The 23,730-nt window shown below is 37.5% G+C and overlaps 1 protein-coding gene across 1 annotated transcript; it reads right to left on the bottom strand.

Annotated features, from left to right (window-relative positions):
- Positions 1–964: 964 nt before the first annotated feature.
- On the bottom strand, positions 965–18,850 carry LOC131937987 (activating signal cointegrator 1 complex subunit 2). Its single transcript, XM_059295785.1, has 17 exons — positions 18,690–18,850; positions 17,306–17,464; positions 16,523–16,581; positions 16,256–16,367; positions 15,726–15,923; positions 14,756–14,982; positions 14,108–14,182; positions 13,795–13,905; positions 13,037–13,186; positions 11,728–11,944; positions 10,989–11,093; positions 10,541–10,644; positions 10,105–10,248; positions 9,605–9,799; positions 8,785–8,896; positions 8,271–8,418; positions 965–1,347 (listed from the first exon to the last, which is right to left on the bottom strand). Exons 1-17 carry the CDS (start codon positions 18,708–18,710, stop codon positions 1,238–1,240), a joined length of 2,247 nt encoding a protein of 748 aa, XP_059151768.1. The 5' UTR covers positions 18,711–18,850; the 3' UTR covers positions 965–1,237.
- Positions 18,851–23,730: the final 4,880 nt, after the last annotated feature.

Genomic DNA, 23,730 nt, shown 5'->3' with positions numbered 1-23,730 from the left:
AAAATTTAAACTTAAATTCAGAAAGCATTACGTTTTATGGAATAAATCTGAATTTAATATTTTAAAACTAATACTTTATTTATATGTATTTAGATCAACCCATAAAAACTACAATTAAATGTTATTTTATATAGATTCCTGATCTTCATGATACTTTATCCCAAAAGGGTGTAGAAATCTATTGTTTGCTTGGGTCCCTTTGAAATGGGGACAGACTCAAATGGTTACGTAACTCACGTTAAGGAAAACAAATTACAGCTTATCTACAGTAACGAAGATTTGCATACAAATGTAATCTTATTTGCTGTGGGTCGTGCAAAAATGACGCCACACACGTAGGGGGGAGTGTAACCGTTACAATCCCCCCCCACGTGTGTGACGAGGAGGGGGGTTCAGATATAAAAAAAGCAATGTCAGAAAACGAAATTTAGCCGTTATTTCGTGGGAATTTAATTGGCGTGAAGTTTTAAGGAACGAAAATCATATGCCATAATTATTAAACCTTTTCTGGACTGTCGCACACACGCTTACACACACACACATATATATATATATATATATATATATATATATATATATATATATATATATATATATATATATATATATAGCAGCTGAAGACACAACAACGCCAATAGCAACTGGGATCGCAACCAGTCATCTCCACCCCACAAAGTCCAACACTGGACACATCTGAATCACCACTCATGACAACGCCAGCAACTGAACAAGATGCAACAGCAACACAGCCAGTAACAAACACGCATGCAGTAACCACATATCTCCACATCACAGAAAGAAACCCCCAGCCCTCAAACCACACAACGACAAACAAGGATACAACCATTCGCAACCAATGGCTTATATGTAAACTAAGCGCCTGCTTGAAAGCATCGTATTACCTCTGGCAGTGACAATTTAGACACAGTAAACTGCTGTATAAAAAAAAAAAAGACTAAGTATCCCATACTGTAGTGATTTATTGTCAATAAATAATGCAGAGAATTCACAGCTCAGATAGACCTAAAGATTTCTGAATTACAGGTTAGCATCTAGAACATTCTATTTTTCATAGGTCAGCATCTAGAACATTTTATTTTTTATAGGTCAGCATCTAGAACATTCTATTTTTTTAGGTCAGCATCTAGAACATTTTATTTTTCATAGGTCAGCATCTAGAACATTTTATTTTTTATAGGTCAGCATCTAGAACATTCTATTTTTCATAGGTCAGCATCTAGAACATCCCTTTGCTCATTTTTCTGTCAGCACCGGCCTTATGATACTGTCCTTTGTGCCTTGTTTTCATTTGTCTGTTGCGTAATACTTCTTCAGACTGGCCTTGGCCTGATAAAAAAAGGTTAGAAAAGTGTTGCTGCTTGGTTGATTGTAAAATAGTAGTAAAGATATAGAAGTACGTGATCAACCATAATGAGAATAAATGGTACATATAAGTGATGTAACAATTTAAACCAGATCGTCCTAGGGGTATGGTAGATCAAGTAGAGTTCATCTATTTCTTTGATCTCAGCATATGATAGGATTGCGTGATCAAATCTATGCCAGTTGCCTTTACCTTCTGTGATTTCTGTTAGAGGCCAATCTTGATAAACTGAGAGACACAGTTCCGACTGTAGCCAGTACAGCATTATGTAGGGACTGTGTAGCCAGTACAGCATTATGTAGGGACTGTGTTACAGCATTATGTAGGGACTGTGTTACAGCATTATGTAGGGACTGTGTAACCAGTACAGCATTATGTAGGGACTGTGTAACCAGTACAGCAGTATGTAGGGACTGTGTAGCCAGTACAGCATTATGTAGGGACTGTGTAGCCAGTACAGCATTATGTAGGGACTGTGTAGCCAGTACAGCATTATGTAGGGACTGTGTTACAGCATTATGTAGGGACTGTGTAGCCAGTACAGCATTATGTAGGGACTGTGTAACCAGTACAGCATTATGTAGGGACTGTGTAGCCAGTACAGCATTATGTAGGGACTGTGTAACCAGTACAGCATTATGTAGGGACTGTGTAGCCAGTACAGCATTATGTAGGGACTGTGTAGCCAGTACAGCATTATGTAGGGACTGTGTAGCCAGTACAGCATTATGTAGGGACTGTGTAACCAGTACAGCATTATGTAGGGACAGTGTAGCCAGTACAGCATATGTAGGGACTGTGTAGCCAGTACAGCATTATGTAGGGACTGTGTTACAGCATTATGTAGGGACTGTGTAGCCAGTACAGTATATGTAGGGACTGTGTAACCAGTACAGCATTATGTAGGGACTGTGTTACAGCATTATGTAGGGACTGTGTAGCCAGTACAGCATTATGTAGGGACTGTGCAGCCAGTACAGCATATGTAGGGACTGTGTAACCAGTACAGCATTATGTAGGGACTGTGTTACAGCATTATGTAGGGACTGTGTAACCAGTACAGCATTATGTAGGGACTGTGTAGCCAGTACAGCATTATGTAGGGACTGTGTAGCCAGTACAGTATATGTAGGGACTGTGTAACCAGTACAGCATTATGTAGGGACTGTGTAACCAGTGCAGCATTATGTAGGGACTGTGTAGCCAGTACAGCATTATGTAGGGACTGTGTTACAGCATTATGTAGGGGCTGTAGCCAGTACAGCATTATGTAGGGACTATGCAGCCAGTACAGCATTATGTAGGGACTGTGTAACCAGTACAGCATTATGTAGGGACTGTGTAGCCAGTACAGCATTATGTAGGGACTGTGTAGCCAGTACAGCATTATGTAGGGACTGTGTAGCCAGTACAGAATTATGTAGGGACTGTGTTACAGCATTATGTAGGGACTGTGTAGCCAGTACAGCATATGTAGGGACTGTGTAGCCAGTACAGCATATGTAGGGACTGTGTAACCAGTACAGCATTATGTAGGGACTGTGTAGCCAGTACAGCATATGTAGGGACTGTGTAGCCAGTACAGCATATGTAGGGACTGTGTTACAGCATATGTAGGGACTGTGTTACAGCATTATGTAGGGACTGTGTTACAGCATATGTAGGGACTGTGTTACAGCATTATGTAGGGACTGTGTTACAGCATTATGTAGGGACTGTGTAGCCAGTACAGCATTATGTAGGGACTGTGTTACAGCATTATGTAAGGACTGTGTAGCCAGTACAGCATTATGTAGGGACTGTGTAGCCAGTACAGCATTATGTAGGGACTGTGTAACCAGTACAGCATTATGTAGGGACTGTGTAGCCAGTACAGCATTATGTAGGGACTGTGTAGCCAGTACAGCATTATGTAGGGACTGTGTAACCAGTACAGCATTATGTAGGGACTGTGTAGCCAGTACAGCATTATGTAGGGACTGTGTAGCCAGTACAGCATTATGTAGGGACTGTGCAGCCAGTACAGCATTATGTAGGGACTGTGTAACCAGTACAGCATTATGTAGGGACTGTGTAACCAGTACAGCATTATGTAGGGACTGTGTAGCCAGTACAGCATTATGTAGGGACTGTGTAACCAGTACAGCATTATGTAGGGACTGTGTAGCCAGTACAGCATTATGTAGGGACTGTGTAACCAGTACAGCATTATGTAGGGACTGTGTAGCCAGTACAGCATTATGTAGGGACTGTGTAGCCAGTACAGCATTATGTAGGGACTGTGTTACAGCATTATGTGGGGACTGTGTAACCAGTACAGCATTATGTAGGGACTGTGTAGCCAGTACAGCATTATGTAGGGACTGTGTAGCCAGTACAGCATTATGTAGGGACTGTGTAGCCAGTACAGCATTATGTAGGAACTGTGTAGCCAGTACAGCATTATGTAGGGACTGTGTAGCCAGTACAGCATTATGTAGGGACTGTGTAGCCAGTACAGCATTATGTAGGGACTGTGTTACAGCATTATGTAGGAACTGTGTAGCCAGTACAGCATTATGTAGGGACTGTGTAGCCAGTACAGCATTATGTAGGGACTGTGTAGCCAGTACAGCATTATGTAGGGACTGTGTAGCCAGTACAGCATTATGTAGGGACTGTGTTACAGCATTATGTAGGAACTGTGTAGCCAGTACAGCATTATGTAGGAACTGTGTAGCCAGTACAGCATTATGTAGGGACTGTGTAGCCAGTACAGCATTATGTAGGGACTGTGTAGCCAGTACAGCATTATGTAGGGACTGTGTTACAGCATTATGTAGGAACTGTGTAGCCAGTACAGCATTATGTAGGAACTGTGTAGCCAGTACAGCATTATGTAGGGACTGTGTAGCCAGTACAGCATTATGTAGGGACTGTGTAGCCAGTACAGCATTATGTAGGGACTGTGTTACAGCATTATGTAGGAACTGTGTAGCCAGTACAGCATTATATAGGGACTGTGTTACAGCATTATGTAGGGACTGTGTAGCCAGTACAGCATTATGTAGGGACTGTGTAGCCAGTACAGCATTATGTAGGGACTGTGTTACAGCATTATGTAGGGACTGTGTAGCCAGTACAGCATTATGTAGGGACTGTGTAGCCAGTACAGCATTATGTAGGGACTGTGTTACAGCATTATGTAGGGACTGTGTAGCCAGTACAGCATTATGTAGGGACTGTGTTACAGCATTATGTAGGGACTGTGTAGCCAGTACAGCATTATGTAGGGACTGTGTAGCCAGTACAGCATTATGTAGGGACTGTGTTACAGCATTATGTAGGGACTGTGTAGCCAGTACAGCATTATGTAGGGACTGTGTTACAGCATTATGTAGGGACTGTGTTACAGCATTATGTAGGGACTGTGTAGCCAGTACAGCATTATGTAGGGACTGTGTAGCCAGTACAGCATTATGTAGGGACTGTGTTACAGCATTATGTAGGAACTGTGTAGCCAGTACAGCATTATGTAGGAACTGTGTAGCCAGTACAGCATTATGTAGGGACTGTGTAGCCAGTACAGCATTATGTAGGGACTGTGTAGCCAGTACAGCATTATGTAGGGACTGTGTTACAGCATTATGTAGGAACTGTGTAGCCAGTACAGCATTATATAGGGACTGTGTTACAGCATTATGTAGGGACTGTGTAGCCAGTACAGCATTATGTAGGGACTGTGTAGCCAGTACAGCATTATGTAGGGACTGTGTTACAGCATTATGTAGGGACTGTGTAGCCAGTACAGCATTATGTAGGGACTGTGTAGCCAGTACAGCATTATGTAGGGACTGTGTTACAGCATTATGTAGGGACTGTGTAGCCAGTACAGCATTATGTAGGGACTGTGTTACAGCATTATGTAGGGACTGTGTAGCCAGTACAGCATTATGTAGGGACTGTGTAGCCAGTACAGCATTATGTAGGGACTGTGTTACAGCATTATGTAGGGACTGTGTAGCCAGTACAGCATTATGTAGGGACTGTGTTACAGCATTATGTAGGGACTGTGTTACAGCATTATGTAGGGACTGTGTAGCCAGTACAGCATTATGTAGGGACTGTGTAGCCAGTACAGCATATGTAGGGACTGTGTAACCAGTACAGCATTATGTAGGGACTGTGTAACCAGTACAGCATTATGTAGGGACTGTGTAACCAGTACAGCATTATGTAGGGACTGTGTAACCAGTACAGCATTATGTAGGGACTGTGTTACAGCATTATGTAGGGACTGTGTAACCATTACAGCATTATGTAGGGACTGTGTAGCCAGTACAGCATTATGTAGGGACTGTGTAACCAGTACAGCATTATGTAGGGACTGTGTAATCAGTACAGCATTATATAGGGACTGTGCAGCCAGTACAGCATTATGTAGGGACTGTGTAACCAGTACAGCATTATGTAGGGACTGTGCAGCCAGTACAGCATTATGTAGGGACTGTGCAGCCAGTACAGCATTATGTAGGGACTGTGTTACAGCATTATGTAGGAATTGTGTAACCAGTACAGCATTATGTAGGGACTGTGTAGCCAGTACAGCATTATGTAGGGACTGTGCAGCCAGTACAGCATTATGTAGGGACTGTGCAGCCAGTACAGCATTATGTAGGGACTGTGTTACAGCATTATGTAGGAACTGTGTAACCAGTACAGCATTATGTAGGGACTGTGTAACCAGTACAGCATTATGTAGGGACTGTGTAGCCAGTACAGCATTATGTAGGGACTGTGTAACCAGTACAGCATTATGTAGGGACTGTGTAACCATTACAGCATTATGTAGGGACTGTGTAGCCAGTACAGCATTATGTAGGGACTGTGTAACCAGTACAGCATTATATAGGGACTGTGCAGCCAGTACAGCATTATGTAGGGACTGTGTAACCAGTACAGCATTATGTAGGGACTGTGTTACAGCATTATGTAGGGACTGTGTAACCAGTACAGCATTATGTAGGGACTGTGTAGCCAGTACAGCATTATGTAGGGACTGTGCAGCCAGTACAGCATTATGTAGGGACTGTGTAACCAGTACAGCATTATGTAGGGACTGTGCAGCCAGTACAGCATTATGTAGGGACTGTGCAGCCAGTACAGCATTATGTAGGGACTGTGCAGCCAGTACAGCATTATGTAGGGACTGTGTAGCCAGTACAGCATTATGTAGGGACTGTGTAACCAGTACAGCATTATGTAGGGACTGTGCAGCCAGTACAGCATTATGTAGGGACTGTGCAGCCAGTACAGCATTATGTAGGGACTGTGCAGCCAGTACAGCATTATGTAGGGACTGTGCAGCCAGTACAGCATTATGTAGGGACTGTGCAGCCAGTACAGCATTATGTAGGGACTGTGTTACAGCATTATGTAGGGACTGTGTTACAGCATTATGTAGGGACTGTGTAGCCAGTACAGCATTATGTAGGGACTGTGAAGCCAGTACAGCATTATGTAGGGACTGTGCAGCCAGTACAGCATTATGTAGGGACTGTGTTACAGCATTATGTAGGGACTGTGTAGCCAGTACAGCATTATGTAGGGACTGTGCAGCCAGTACAGCATTATGTAGGGACTGTGTAACCAGTACAGCATTATGTAGGGACTGTGCAGCCAGTACAGCATTATGTAGGGACTGTGCAGCCAGTACAGCATTATGTAGGGACTGTGTTACAGCATTATGTAGGAACTGTGTAACCAGTACAGCATTATGTAGGGACTGTGTAACCAGTACAGCATTATGTAGGGACTGTGTAACCAGTACAGCATTATGTAGGGACTGTGCAGCCAGTACAGCATTATGTAAGGCTGTGTAACCAGTACAGCATTATGTAGGGACTGTGTAGCCAGTACAGCATTATGTAGGGACTGTGTAGCCAGTACAGCATTATGTAGGGACTGTGTAGCCAGTACAGCATTATGTAGGGACTGTGTAACCAGTACAGCAGTATGTAGGGACTGTGTAGCCAGTACAGCATTATGTAGGGACTGTGTAGCCAGTACAGCATTATGTAGGGACTGTGTAGCCAGTACAGCATTATGTAGGGACTGTGTTACAGCATTATGTAGGGACTGTGTAGCCAGTACAGCATTATGTAGGGACTGTGTAACCAGTACAGCATTATGTAGGGACTGTGTAACCAGTACAGCATTATGTAGGGACTGTGTTACAGCATTATGTAGGGACTGTGTAACCAGTACAGCATTATGTAGGGACTGTGTAACCAGTACAGCATTATGTAGGGACTGTGTTACAGCATTATGTAGGGACTGTGTTACAGCATTATGTAGGGACTGTGTTACAGCATTATGTAGGGACTGTGTAACCAGTACAGCATTATGTAGGGACTGTGTAACCAGTACAGCATTATGTATGGACTGTGTAGCCAGTACAGCATTATGTAGGGACTGTGTAGCCAGTACAGCATTATGTATGGACTGTGTAACCAGTACAGCATTATGTAGGGACTGTGTAACCAGTACAGCATTATGTAGGGACTGTGTAGCCAGTACAGCATTATGTAGGGACTGTGTAGCCAGTACAGCATTATGTAGGGACTGTGTAACCAGTACAGCATTATGTAGGGACTGTGTAACCAGTACAGCATTATGTAGGGACTGTGTAACCAGTACAGCATTATGTAGGGACTGTGTAACCAGTACAGCATATTATGTAGTCAGTGCACAGTGTACAATGTACCCAGCCATAGTTGATGTAAACCATCCATTACACCAGGTTGGACTCATATATCATAGTTCACCTGGTAACTTAAGGGTTAGCAGTTGAATGTGTTAGCACATTTTAACATACATATTCAGCAGTTTAAACAATTCATTTTACCTTTGGCATTTCCAACAACATCACGATTCCTAGGGGCAGCTGGTGCCCCACCCCGCGAATGTCTCCCTCTTGCTGCCTTGGACTGTCTTCTCTGCTCTGCTTGCTCTCTAAGCTTGGCTGGGTCTGCAACAAACTCATCCCTTGCAGGCTGAAAAAAAAAGTTTATTACAGAACATTTTAATACAACAATAACAAAAATATTAAAATCCTGAAATTCTAAAATAAAATTAATCAAAGTAAAGAATCTAGAAGTCTCTTTTATGTATTATTTTGTATAAATTATAAGCCTGAAAACATGTAAATAGAAACTCATTTATTTGTACAAAATAATATTACTGGACTTATTTGTTTACTAAAGCATTTAATGTTACTAGTGTTGGATGGTGCATGGAATCTTAAACCACTGTCTTTTTGTTTACAATGACTGAAAAAAAAAACACTACACATCCATCTATAAAATCAAATAAGCTTTTGTGCAGTAAAATAAAACTAAAAACTAAAACACTACCCTAACCTGATTGGGCTGTCGTTCCTCCTCTCTACCATCATCATCACTGCTTTCATTTAATCTTCCTTCTTCTTTAGCTTTCTTTCTTTCCAACTCCATCAAAACTCTTGGTAGGACCCTATAAAAAACAGTCAATTTTATTGCAAGAGTATTACTATTGATCAAATGGCTTCATTGTTAGTATATAATACATCAATAAAATTAACTCCATTTTTCAGGTTAATTTGATTAGTTTATAACATAGAATTTAAAGTAAAATTTCCTGTTTAGACCTAGTGATCAATTTCACAAATGAAGTAGAGTTCACACGAAGGGATACTATAATCAGCAATATGTTGCCTTTACTTTCCCTAGCCATCCCAATTTTTTAAGCAATTTACTTAATTAGACTTAAAAAAAACAACATGTAGCTCTAGTTTATTTTCAATGAGAAACCGCTAAAATCCCATAAGATCAAAATCTACACCTAACAAAAATTGAAAAGCAACTTTAGTTGGTTAAAGAAGAAAATCACTACTACCATATAAATATAGATTTAATATAATGTTCGAATGTACGTATCATTAATTTAATGTGCAGCTGTCAGGACTAGCATTGGATATGTTAGCACATTTTAACATACGTTTGTTTGGTGCTGGTAACTAAAAGGTTTGTTTGGTGCTGGTAACTAAAAGATCATATTCTTACAATACTCCCATATGGTACCTCTTATCTCAGTAATTAATTAACCCATGGTTTTAGAATATTTTCAAGAATATCTATAACAAACCTTAGGGTTTTTTTAATACTAAATTATCTATAGCGTAAAATGTATAAGTTTACAAACTTGGCATTTGATAGTTCGTCAGCTGAGTCTACATCATCTGCTCCAACTGCGTTGGTGTCATACGTGTCATCATATTCATCCTCGTACATTTGTTGGTTGTCGTACATACTGTCTTGGTCTATGTTACCGTATGCTTCAAATTTTTCCTTTGCAACAGTCACAATGGTTTTATCATCAATGTCAACTTTCTGGTCCCTGGTTAATAATAATGATTTGATGGATTAAAATTATATAATTTTTTTGTTACTAAAAATCAAAATAATCCACTCTAATAAAAAAACCAAGTTTTATTAATAGTGTCATCAACACAAAGAGTGAATATATTTAATAAAATACTGTGTGTATAAAAAAACAATAAATATACAACAGTAATTTTTTTAAGGAAATAAATTGATTATTCATAAACTTGATTGTTTTAGAAACATAATTCAGTTCATTTTTTAAAAATAAATATTGGGATTATTCATCGAACTAAAATGCTGCCTGGGATTATGACTTACTTTTTGCCAACATGAATTTTTGAAAAGTCAACAGCCTTGTTGTGGAAAATATCAAATTCATCATTATCAAAAATATTCCTCCGAGAATCTAAAATGTTGTCAAGGTCCATTTGCCCATCTCCCTGGTTGTCAGTTCTTTCTTGTCTGTAAAAGTGGTAAGGTCAAAGTTCAAAGTTTAACTACAACTTAAACTATATGACTGAAGAATTACTTTCTTTATACATACTGTGGCATGAATAAAATAAAAAGGTCAACGTTTAATGTTTTGCATCTACTTATGCTGAAACTACTCAAACTATTTACATTATAAAACAATAAATATTGTGGCATGTATAAAATAAAACAGGTTGCTTTCAATAAATTAAAAATTATAACTTGTCAATGTTTTTAGTAGACCAATTTAAATTTGCTGATAGTGTTAGTAAACAACACTGACCTTTGTAAGCCTCTGTTAATGCCAGCTAAAGATGGGGGTAGTTTATCTTCTAATATTGAAGAAACAACTTTTTCATGATTCCAGTCAAGCTCCTCTAAGGCCAGCTTAAAGGTACAATTTTAACAAATCCAAATTTTAAAATCAATGGACTTATTAATACATGGTAAATTAAACAATCAAGTAACCAACACAAATTTGTAGAATAATTTTAAAGTTGTAATTGTTTATTTTACATTCTTAACAATCTAAATTAAAAAAATGTATTATGATATAAACATACCTCCATAATCCCTTAAGTAAAGAAATTGTGATAAAAACAGATCTCTATAATTCCTTATGTAAAGAAATTGTGATATCAACATACCTTAATAATCTCTTAACTAAAAAACTGCAATATAAATATACATTTATAAGCCCTACTATAAAGAAATAGCAATTTAAAATATACCTCTATAAATCCTTCTCCAAAATCAGGGAACAAGTCCTTGACACTTGTTATCAATGATTCTAGCTCAGCTTCGTTGGGACGGGGGTGGGCTACAGCCCCTTCTCCCTGGACACATGGAAAAATTTAATTAACTAAATCAATAAAAGAAGGAAGTTGCAATTCTCTGAGATTTCTAAATAAAAAAAAAACAAAGATCACCAAACATGTATGATGTTAATTTTTTCCTGTTTGTGCCCAAAGTACATGATGAAGTAGAGTTCATATAAAACAATGAAATGTGGCCAGGACTATGTCCCGTTGGTTTCCCTAACATGAATCAGGTACCTATTAGAGCTGGATGGACTCAGGGACATTCTACAGACTCTAACCTCAGATTCAAACTCAAGACCTTTGTGCTAGCAGACTTATGCTCTACTATCCAACCATGTTAAAGAAAACGAAAAGCTGAGTTTTTTTTAAAATGGTAACCCAGGCAGATGAGGCTCTGTATGCTGGGGACACTAACCAATCTGGGAGAGAAAACTACAAAATAAAAAAAACCTCCTGCCTTGCTGATTGTTCTTGGGTGGACAAACATAAAGTCTATAGAAGCAAATCCGGAAAAAAAAGCAGACTTAATTCTGAGTCAACTAGTGATACGGCGCATAACATGTTTTACCAAAAAACTTATTCGAGTTTGAGAAAATCTCCTACAATATTACAAAAGAAGAAAGAAAAAGTAATGCTAAATATTCCTCACATAATCCTCTGTCTGGAAGTCCGCTGCGTCCTTGATGTCAGTGTCAACCCACTTGCTGGCCTGAGACATGGCTGCCATGCTCCCCAGGGAGTCAGGTGCTCCGTCTGGGCTGGTGCGACCTCCTGTGTTGGTGTCACCTCTAGGGGACTTCCTGCGTCCATACGTGGCGAAAGCCGAGTTGATAGCAGACTGGATGTAATCAAACTGGGCTGAGTCTCTGGACACAGGTCAAAGAATTGATAACAGATTTTTTTTCAATTTTAATTGAAAAAATATATTTTCTCGTTATATAATTTTGTGTTAAAACTCTTTTCATTTAATATATACATACACAGGGGTGGACTGGCTGTGTCCAAGACGCCGGTGAAAATTTTTAAAAGAGCCCCCAAGCCCAGATTAAAATTTTCATAGTGAATTTTTCCCCATTAAAACCTGATGACGGAGCCCCCAACCCTAGATTAAAATTTTCATAATGAATTTTTCCCCATTAAAACCTGATGACGGAGCCCCCAACCCTAGATTAAAATTTTCATAGTGAATTTTTCCCCATTAAAACCTGATGACGGAGCCCCCAACCCTAGATTAAAATTTTCATAGTGAATTTTTCCCCATTAAAACCTGATGACGGAGCCCCCAACCCTAGATTAAAATTTTCATAGTGAATTTTTCCCCATTAAAACCTGATGACGGAGCCCCCAACCCTAGATTAAAATTTTCATAGTGAATTTTTCCCCATTAAAACCTGATGACGGAGCCCCCAACCCTAGATTAAAGTTTTCATAGTGAATTTTTCCCCATTAAAACCTGATGACCATCCTTAGCTCAATGGAAACGCATGCAGCAAATTGTTTTTTAATCAAAGCACAAATAGGCCTAGTAGTATATCACTCCTGGGGGCCTACTATGATTTTTATACCAGGGGCCCCACTAAGGTTTGTCCCGGTATACTGGCTGGCCAGTCCATCCTGGTACATACAAGTCTATTCAGTTTGACTCTTACTGTTAACAGTTGTTTACTTATAAGTTCTGGCAAACAACTAAAGCAGTGGGTGCTTATAGCTACACTTTCCCCAACACTGATAGGATAGTGAATGATGGATGACATCAAAACAAGGGAGATAATATACCAAAACAATATCAAAACAAGGGAGATAATATACTAAAACAATATCAAAACAAGGGAGATAATATACTAAAACAATTAACAGAAGAAAAAAATTCAGTTCTGGTTTGACATAAACAGAAAATCCTGTCAGCCTTACTAATGTAGGCCAACAAAGCACAATTAAAGTCATCATCAAAAGGATACAGGTTAGAGCTTGAGGTCTGCAGGAGCATGTCCACATCATCCTGGAAGCAGAACATTCCTTCGTAGACTGCTAGGAACTGTCTCTCACCTAAAACAGAGGTCATGGTGTGCAGCAAGTCTTCAGCGCAGCTCCCAACAACATCCTCTTTCCTGATTCAAATAATTTGATTGGCGTTAATCAAAGGAATAAATATTGTTGAGCTATGTCCTTAAAATTTGTAATCATTATTTAATTCTTAACACAATTTCATGAAAATGGGACAGCGTGACCTAGCAGTAGAGCACTAGACTGCTAACTAGAAATTTTTTAGTTTTAAGTCAGTAGAATGTCCCTGGGTACATTCAGCTCTGATGTGGGTACCTAACTCACATTAGGGAAAGTAAAGGCATAGTGCTGAACATACTATCCCTTCATATTTGCAATTTGTTAAATAAAGTAATACTTTTTTCTATTAGTGTTGCATAAAAAAGTTAAAATTTGTATTATATAATTGCGGTCAAGGTAGTTTATGCTACTTTTATACTTCAGAAACTCCAAAGAACAGGTGTTAACACCGTTAAACTTATAAAATAATTCAATGCTTATTAACATTTGACTACCCACACCACATGTTTATAGCTTTTTCAAACAAAATATGTAGGGTTATGGAAAAAAATATCTTATTACTCATTTTAAAGCAAAAATGGATATGACTATGAATTCAAAAAATGGGTTAATTACACAAGCACTTATTTCTGCAAGGTATTGTTTCACTTACCCTCCATTTTCCAAGATAGGTTGAATACAAGTGTGTTGTATAATCAAGCGAAACACAGTAACAAGGGATTTTTTTATCTGACGCACTTTCACTAAGAACTGTTTCTTCAACCTACATCATTTAAAAAAATAATTTTTAGTATATCGCCAACATTTTAAAACCTATACACCACAAATTCTTTTTTTAATTTAATTTAAGCTATTGAGAAATTAAATCACACTTTGAAAGAAATTGTTAATCAACAAGCTATACACTAAAACAAATGTTCAAATTTCCTAAAATTTTTGTAAATAAAAGTGCGTGTTAAACCTACTGATCAGATGAGAAATTATGGACTTTAACAGCAGCTGTCAGCTCTGGTACCATGCACTCATAAAAGTTGGCTAGGCTGGAAATATCAGAAGTAAAATTAAAGCAAAACAAAACGCTATACCATAATTCTAAAAAAATTTAAAATAATTCAGAATCATGTAAATAATCATAACCTAATTTTTGGAATCTATGTGGGTAAAATATTAAATCATTGTCTTCAATTATGACACTGTGTTTAAGCTATTGTATGCAATAATATGTGTATAGAGATGCCACAATTATTAAACAAAACACTTAACTTTTGTTTAGTACTTTCATACAACTATAATATGTGTATAGAGATGCCACAATTATTAAACAATACACTTAACTTTTGTTTAGTACTTTCATACAACTATAATATGTGTATAGAGATGCCACAATTATTAAACAATACACTTAACTTTTGTTTAGTACTTTCATACAACTATAATATGTGTATAGAGATGCCACAATTATTAAACAATACACTTAACTTTTGTTTAGTACTTTCATACAACTATAATATGTGTATAGAGATGCCACAATTATTAAACAATACACTTAACTTTTGTTTAGTACTTTCATATAACTAATTTCAATACAAGAATACTTTCTCATAAAACCGTACACAGAGCAGAAGTTAAACTGGTGGAAAACAGCACAAGCAGGTGGGTAGATGTCAAGGAATCTGTTAAGAGCTACGGCAGTGTCGCTCAGGTACAGAATCACATCCTGCAGGGCGGAGGTGGGCATGGAGGCAAGATGGTTCCCACCTGATGGTCTGTCTAGTTTTTGTGGGCTTGGACCAGGGGAGTCCAGTTGTAGTCCGCACTCTGCTGCGATGTTCCTTAGAACCTGAGATGGTCAAAAAAAGAGACCTAGTTTATATAAAATACCAAGGGACACATTGGCTCTATAGAAGACAAGTGAAATATGTCCACTTAGAAATATAATTATATTTATTTTGGCAATAAAGCAAACTTGAAGATCACAACTGTAAAATGTATTTTAAATTTTTTTTAATACTTATGAAACATTGAAATACTGTTTTTAAATTGGATTGAAAATAAAAAAAATCATTTTTCATGTGATTTAGGTTTTTCTGAAATAATGCATTTGTCCTAATACAGTTGATATATTCATTTACATTCTTAGCTTAACAAACAATTATTTTTGAGGAGCTGTTATACTTTGTTATATTTAAAGCAAGGTTGCAAGAGGTAAAAATTTGCAGCATAAAATGCAATGTCTCCTAACATTTCAAAAGCCATATGAAGCACAGCACGTTTCTTTCTTTGACCTCCACATAGAAAGAATTTGTCTAGTTTGCACTGCCATTCCCATAATTTGAGTCAGATATCTATCAAACTTAAATGTACTAATAACTATGAAAACAAGACTCAGAAATGAATATGAAAATTTTGCTTAGCTATCTTATAACTAATGAGATTACTTGTTTCTGAACTGAGAATACCACAGTACAAGCCTCATAGGTTACAACCCAGAGGCAAAATTAGTTGCTAGAAATTATTGAGTCAGAGTAGAGCAAAGAAAATATATCAAATCTTTTCTGAGCAGTCTTATACTCAAATAGTTACCTGTAAAATAGTAGGTACTGTCTCTCTCAAATCGTCCAAATATTTAGGTTGGTGAGTAAAGATGTTACCAATCATCTTTGACAAGATTTGTCCATTTGTTTGTCCAAATAGGGAGCAGATGTCAATGATTTTGGGAATATCGAAGAGAAAATTTTCATACAGTATTTCTCCAAAGACTTCTGGTGTCAAAGAATGATCCTGAAAACAAAAATAAATAAGTTCAGTGAAAAAGATAAAGAATATAATTTGATAAACATTATTCTAAGGTAAATGATTAATTTATCTTTAAAAAATAGTGGTCAGCTTAAAAAAAAAGTCAACCTTACATTTTTTCCCCCATAAGTCTTGAAGAAGTTTTCATTATGATTGAAATAATTTACATCTTATAATACAACAGAACAGAATTACTTATTTATTTTGATTTAACATTTGAAAAATATTTTTTTATGTACACAAAGTGAACACATACTTAAAATGATAAATTAAAATTAAAGATAGCTTAATATAAAATAAAAAAAAAACAAACTAGCCTTAGATTCTTTGAAAGTTGACATGCGGAGGTATGTCATAAAAACCAGGCGGCAAAGCTCTTGATGTCTATCTTTTACATTTTCAGGTAGACTTGAAACAATATCATGGGACCTTAAGTTGTAGAGAAACATCTTTGTTAGTGATTTAATACATTCATAAATTTTAGCTATACCAAAAATATATTTATGTATAGAAAACAATAAACAAAGATCATGTTATTTCAGCTACACTCTCTTTCACTCTGTAATAAAAATATCAAATTTAACCTTGGACAATATTGTAAAAAGGAATCCAAAGCTTCGTGTAGACTTGCATCATAAACTACCTGGGGAAATGGTTTTCTAATTAAGTCTTTCATATCAAACTTAAGAGGAAAGTGTCCAAAAAACTTAAAAACATACTAACTTAATAACTACATTACACACTAAGACCTATACAACCATCACTAAAATCAAGATTTTAAAAAAAAATCTAGCCCTATTATGTAACTTCAAAATACATCATGTTCAAACACCATGAAATAGACTCAAATATTTTAAAAAAACATGAAAAAGATCTTTCACTCTATATTATAACATGAAGAATATTTTATAAAATCTATTAATTGCAAAAGGATGGACATTTTTTCCAGAATCTTTTTCTAAACAGAACCTGAGAGTGGAAATATTTTAAAGTTAATGGGGATGGATGGTAGCTTCAGTTGTAGAAAACTATTCTCAACAGAACTAACAGTGAGAATAATAATCTAACATCAAATATTACTCTTACCCTAAAAAAAAATTGCATATATAACAAATAACACCACAAGTACAGTAAGTTTTTAAAAGTAGAGCTATTGGATTTATAATTCTTAAAATGATTAGAAAATTCTTTAAAGTTTCAGTCTTTTTTTTCTAACCACCAAACAGAAAAAAATCTTTAAAAATGTAAGTGTAGTTAAATAATACTAGAATTAAGACTGGTATTGATATAAATACTTTCAGCAAGTACACCACAATATCCTTATTTATGGGAGATGTCTATTGTCTTAATGTTTTAAGTAGACTAACCTGGCACCAAAACTTTTCATGCGGAAGTTGCAGCAGCCAATGTAAGTCATCAGACAGATAATTAACACGCTCTAGCCAGGCATCGTAATCAGCACGGTCCACATTTAATGGAGGTGGCGTGTACTTCACAAATATCATTTTCTCAGCCCGACTAGGATGCTGAAATCAAGATAAAACTTAGCTTGAGAATGGGTAGGACAAAATTTACCAAAAGACTAATCACTCTGGAAGATTAGGCTTATATCCCAGACAAAATAGGCATTATTACACTGTAATATTGAATTTCAGATTTATTGGGTCATCCATATGATAAATAATGTTACACTCCTGGTGGAAAGGATTTCAGACTTGAATTTCTAAAAAAATCATTTAAAATGAGTAGTGGAGGAGGGCCAGGTTATGATGTCATTTCAAGGTAGGCTCTACGTACTAAGGAGAATCTCTACTGCTGTTCACCAAAGTTGATTTTGTCCCTCTCCTCTGTTGAGAGCTGCTACAAATGATAACCTGCTAATGAGCCACACACTCTAGTCTAATATAGGCCTATTAACTATTACGAGCTGACCCGCTGCATAAGCATATGCCGCTATTTAGTTGTCTTATTTTCTACTTTTCAGGAATTCATTATTTGTGAATTCAACACTACCAATGCTTCGACTCAAAACATTTTGCTTTAAAACACTATCAGTAGCTCGAGAAGGACGATTATCCTCCTCCCCCCCTACCCCCCGTGAAAGCAGCCGTCCATGACGACAGTTTACTGTCGACAATGTAAAGATCAAGCAGAACGTGTAATTACCTCCCTTTAGTTTCAAATAGTTTAAAAACTAAATTATCTGCCCATAATGACTGTACTAATTCGACCCAGTTCTACGATTGTAAATATTGGACGTGAACCACAGCTCACCAGTCTGACTGGTGGGGGTGGTAGCTAGTAAGCTAGATCTATATGCTTAGAGAGGGGGGAGTAGCGGCATGCGTTTACATATGGTGTTTCACATAGTCCCCATATATAGATTATTATTGCTATTGAACAGATATATAGATATTAATAAATAAGTAATAGGCTAATTATTAGTGAGATATAGTAGGCAAGGGCGGCTAAGACCCTAAATATTAATTTGCCTGCCTAAACTCAGACTAATTTTCACTAAACTGGCCCTAAAACTAAAAAAGGCTTTAGGAGTCTAGTTACTCTAGACGTCTCTAGTCTAAGTCTAGCTAGCGGCTTATTCTAGATTAATCTAGAATCTACATGTAACATTAGATTTTAGATGAATAGAGTTAGACGTTAGAGTTAGATCTAGAGAGTGGGTAGATTTGGCAGCGGGCCTGGCCTAGTCATTCTCATTCATTAGAGGCCTATAATTTTTTTTTTACATACTAAACTAGGTAACGTTGACATGTTGTCTTGATCCGCTGTGAGTCAATACTCTCTAGAAGTCCACTTCTAGATAATCTTTATGTCAATATTCTAAATTGTTTAGAAGAATAGGGATGACGACTAGGCCTAATGACTAAGCTCAACAACTTTACAAATTAGAATAGTTTGTGATCATCGCGTTTTTAGACTTTCCTGGTAACCATAACTTCCGAAAACAGATTTTTACTTTCTCGTATATACGAAGTATAGAGAAAGTATTGTAATCGTGCAAAAAAAAAAAAAAATCGAGATTTTTACAGATCTCGACGTTTTACACCTCACTGATACGGAAAAACATAATTTTGCAATCTTGTCCGTCTGTCTGTGTGTGTGTGTGTCTGTGTGTGTGTGTGTCTGTGTGTCTGTGTGTCTGTGTGTCTGTGTGTCCGTGTGTAAACACGATAACTTGAGTACCGTTACAGCTAGGTTGATAAAATTTCATATATAAGTATTATATCAAAATCGTAGATCCGTATCAACTTTTGAGCGATTTCCGATAACCGGAAGTGGTACTTTTCCTACTTTGAATTTTTCAAAAGCCTATAACTTGAGTACTATTTCAGATAGATACATGAAATTTCACATGTAAGTAAAAGATCTAATTCTCTACCTTCTGTTAAATTTTGAGTAATTTCCGTTGACTGGAAGTAGTAATTTACGCTACTTCCGATTTCTCAAAACTAATGTAAATTTTAAAAGTAACTAGAATACCCGTCATCCGTTGGATAACTGTGGGTTTCGGGGGTCATCCATCAAAAAACATCACGTCTGTCACTCAGAGGCATAGCGACCCTTCCCGGCGCCCGGGGACAAAGTTTTCGATTTGAACCCCCCCCCCCCTCAAACTTTTGATGTGCACCCCCCCCCCCCCCTCAAACTTTCGATTTGAACCCCCCTCAACCTATCAATTTATTTTTCCAAACCATTTTGGCGCCCCAACATATGTCCCCCCCCCTTCCCCCCTCCACCTCCCCACCCCCCGCCTCCCCTTCCCCCCCCCCCCCGCCTCCCCTCCCCACCCCCCGCCTCCCCTCCCCTACCGTCCCCCCCCCCCTCCTCGGTACGCTACTGCAGTGTCACTTATCGTCACAAAAAACAGACCCCACATTCAAATATATGTTTTTTATCTTTTAAAAACACCGAAAACACCGTTTTCGGACTATCCCTTTATAAACTGACGTCACAGGTGACCTACTCAACTCTACTTCACCTGCCCAGTGTCCTGCCAAGTCTCAGACAACATGTTTTTATCGTTTAAAAAACAATTCCAGCCGAGCATGTATCTGACCACACTATCCTTTCATATGCTTAGGACAAAGAAACAGATGAACTCTACTTCACCTGCCCTGTATCTTGCCAAGTTCAGATAGGCAACGTAATCATTCACATCTAAAAAAAAAAAATTGAAAAAAAAAATTTCATTGACATATTGGTCTAGAACCCGTGCCTCCTGCATGAGAGCTGACTACGCTACCATTTTAGCTATTTACTCGTGACGTCACAAGTGAATTTTTATACTATACTATGTGTCTCCTTATGCAACTTGATTTACGCGTATAGATTCTAGATCTAGATCTAAAAATAAGTCTAGTAGTACTAACTTTCAAATTAAATTTTATCTTAAATAAGCCAAACAAAGATTTATATAAAATAATTAAGGCCTGAAATAGATTCTAGATGTAGAATTTACATTGAATCTAGTGACCTACATCTAGGCTAGATCTAGATCTAGATCTAGATCTAGGCTAGATTCATAAATTTCCTTCGATAGCTGATCTTTAGATCTAGAGAAATTTATCGTAAAACTAAATGAAAAAGACAGTTGAAAATTGATATAAGTGTTGGAACGTAATAAATACAGCAAACGGACGTATTGTTTAAGTTATAGCCAGCAGAAAATTAGCTTTGTAACGCGTTAAACTTTTGAATGGGCCACAAAGTCTATGATGGGGTCCGCCATTTTTATTGTACCAAAAATGTAAACACATCAAGGGACGTCACTATCCCCACAAAGTTTATTCAAAGTATTAACATTTTTTAAAAAATACGGTTAATTTAACTATGAATAAATCAATAAATTAATTAACGTCTTTAAATAAATTTGTGATCAACAGTCTGTCTGCATTAAAAAATTATTCTCTACCTGCATACTATTTTACAGCTTTCCAGATAGAGTCGAACATATCACAATTTTCAATCAGGCAAACAAACAAATAAATATTCAAACATGTAAACAAAGTTGACTTTTAGTAGTATACTAGAATACCCGTCATCCGTTGGATAACTGTGGGTTTCGGGGGTCATCCATCAAAAAACATCACGCCTGTCACTCAGAGGCATAGCGACCCTTCCCGGCGCCCGGGGACAAAGTTTTCGATTTGAACCCCCCCCCCCTCAAACTTTTGATGTGCACCCCCCCCCCCCACTCAAACTTTCGATTTGAACCCCCCTCAACCTATCAATTTATTTTTCCAAACCATTTTGGCGCCCCAACATATGTCCCCCCCCCCCCCTTCCCCCCTCCACCTCCCCACCCCCCCTTCCCCCCCCCGCCTCCCCTCCCCACCCCCCGCCTCCCCTCCCCACCCCCCGCCTCCCCTCCCCACCCCCCGCCTCCCCTCCCCACCCCCCGCCTCCCCTCCCTTACCGTCCCCCCCCTCCTCGGTACGCTACTGCAGTGTCACTTATCGTCACAAAAAACAGACCCCACATTCAAATATATGTTTTTTTATCTTTTAAAAACACCGAAAACACCGATTTCGGACTATCCCTTCATAAACTGACGTCACAGGTGACCTACTCAACTCTACTTCACCTGCCCAGTGTCCTGCCAAGTCTCAGACAACATGTTTTTATCGTTTAAAAAACAATTCCAGCCGAGCATGTATCTGACCACACTATCCTTTCATATGCTTAGGACAAAGAAACAGATGAACTCTACTTCACCTGCCCTGTATCTTGCCAAGTTCAGATAGGCAACGTTATCATTCACATCTAAAAAAAAAATTGAAAAAAAAAATTTCATTGACATATTGGTCTAGAACCCGTGCCTCCTGCATGAGAGCTGACTACGCTACCATTTTAGCTATTTACTCGTGACGTCACAAGTGAATTTTTATACTATACTATGTGTCTCCTTATGCAACTTGATTTACGCGTATAGATTCTAGATCTAGATCTAAAAATAAGTCTAGTAGTACTAACTTTCAAATTAAATTTTATCTTAAATAAGCCAAACAAAGATTTATATAAAATAATTAAGGCCTGAAATAGATTCTAGATGTAGAATTTACATTGAATCTAGTGACCTACATCTAGGCTAGATCTAGATCTAGGCTAGATTCATAAATTTCCTTCGATAGCTGATCTTTAGATCTAGAGAAATTTATCGTAAAACTAAATGAAAAAGACAGTTGAAAATTGATATAAGTGTTGGAACGTAATAAATACAGCAAACGGACGTATTGTTAAAGTTATGACCGACAGAAAATTAGATTTAGAACGCGTTAAACTTTTGAATGGGAACACAATTTTCTTCAATAGACGCCGCCATTTTATTGTACTAAAGAGTAAACAAAAACCTGTGACGTCACGGTCCCGCCGAGTCTAGTGGCTTTTCAAATATTTTAAAAAAAAATGGGTTATTCTGCGTAGGAATAAATCAATAAATTAATTAACGTCTTTAAATAAATTTGTGATCAACAGTCTGTCTGCATTAAAAAATTATTCTCTACCTGCATACCATTTTACAGCTTTCCAGATAGAGTGGAACATATCACAATTTTCGATCAGGCAAACAAATAAATATTCAAACATGTAAACAAAGTTGACTTTTAGTAGTATATAGATAGATAGATAGATAGATAATAATATTGCGCACTATTATGCGCTTTTTTATTGGGCGTTCACTTGGTGGGTGTGCAATTAATTTTTCTACGAGATTTTATTCTATTTTTAAAACTTTAAGTATTTAAAATGGATTAAAAATCATGTCTATAGCCCGAGTTCCCATCCCCTGTTATTTTATATAAGAATATTCGAGAAAGTTTAGGGGAGATCACTCCCGGTTTATTTACAGAAGTTTTACTTTTTTCAGGATTTTAAATAGAGCCTGACTTTTTATTTTAATTAGGCCTTAGACCTATATTTCTAGAGCGTGATTGTATATTTGTATAATGCAAGCCTATATTGTTTTTAAGAATTAGATCTAGAATCTATGTCTTAGAATTCGAACAATAAAATATTGTTGCGTACTTGCTTTTGTGTCAGGCCTACGTAATATACATTGGATTCTGTAACTCATATTTTATAAGCGCTAGAACTTTGACTAGAATATCTAATTTTAAAATGAGTTCTAGCCTAGAACTAGATCTAGGTTGTAGCTTAGCAAAAGTTATTTTATTTTCTGAACAGTTAGGTTAATAACTAAACATTGGGGTCATCCATAAATGACGTCACGCTTTTTTGGACGATTTTTTACCTCCCCCCCCTCGACTCCGTCACACGTCGTCACAAAAAGCCAGACCCCCCCTAAAATGACGTCACACCTCAACCTACAACCCCCCCCCCCCCTCAAAATTGCAGTTGAATTTTTTTTTAAACATAGATATTTTTCCCAAATCTTGTCTAAACTGTTACAATTTATTAAAACAGTTATCTAAAACGCGAAATAACGTCTATAATTCGTTTTCTAACATTGCTTTTTTATAATGCAAAAATGTGACGTCGCAACATCTGAACCCCCACCCCCCCTCATCACACATCGTCACAAAATTACGGACCCCCCCTCCCCCCTACGAGTGTGACGTCATTTATGGATGACCCCATTTCAACAAAACATTTCACCAAGAGGAAACTACAACATGCATACTTTGACAGAAATAATTTAATTGTTATCTACCTTTGAAATAATTAATGTGCATTAGTAAAAAAACAACAACACATCACCCATAGTAACTAGTCTCTTTTAAAAAAAAAATTCATTACTCCTTTCTCTCTCTCT

This window comes from Physella acuta, unplaced genomic scaffold (assembly GCF_028476545.2).
Source record: "Physella acuta isolate Inbredline_101_S28 unplaced genomic scaffold, ASM2847654v3 ptg000226l, whole genome shotgun sequence".
NCBI classification, from domain to species: Eukaryota; Metazoa; Mollusca; class Gastropoda; family Physidae; genus Physella; species Physella acuta.
This window is presented reverse-complemented; position numbering and strand designations above follow the sequence as displayed.

Excerpts from the sequence above, each read along its gene's own strand:
- LOC131937987 (XM_059295785.1), bottom strand. The coding sequence starts at position 18,710 with ATGTCAACGTTACCTAGTTTA. Across the intron at positions 17,465-18,689 it reads TGTCAACGTTACCTAGTTTA|CATCCTAGTCGGGCTGAGAA; the intron begins GTATGTAAAAAA and ends TCTTGATTTCAG. Across the intron at positions 15,924-16,255 it reads CAACTTTCAAAGAATCTAAG|GATCATTCTTTGACACCAGA; the intron begins GCTAGTTTGTTT and ends TTTTGTTTTCAG.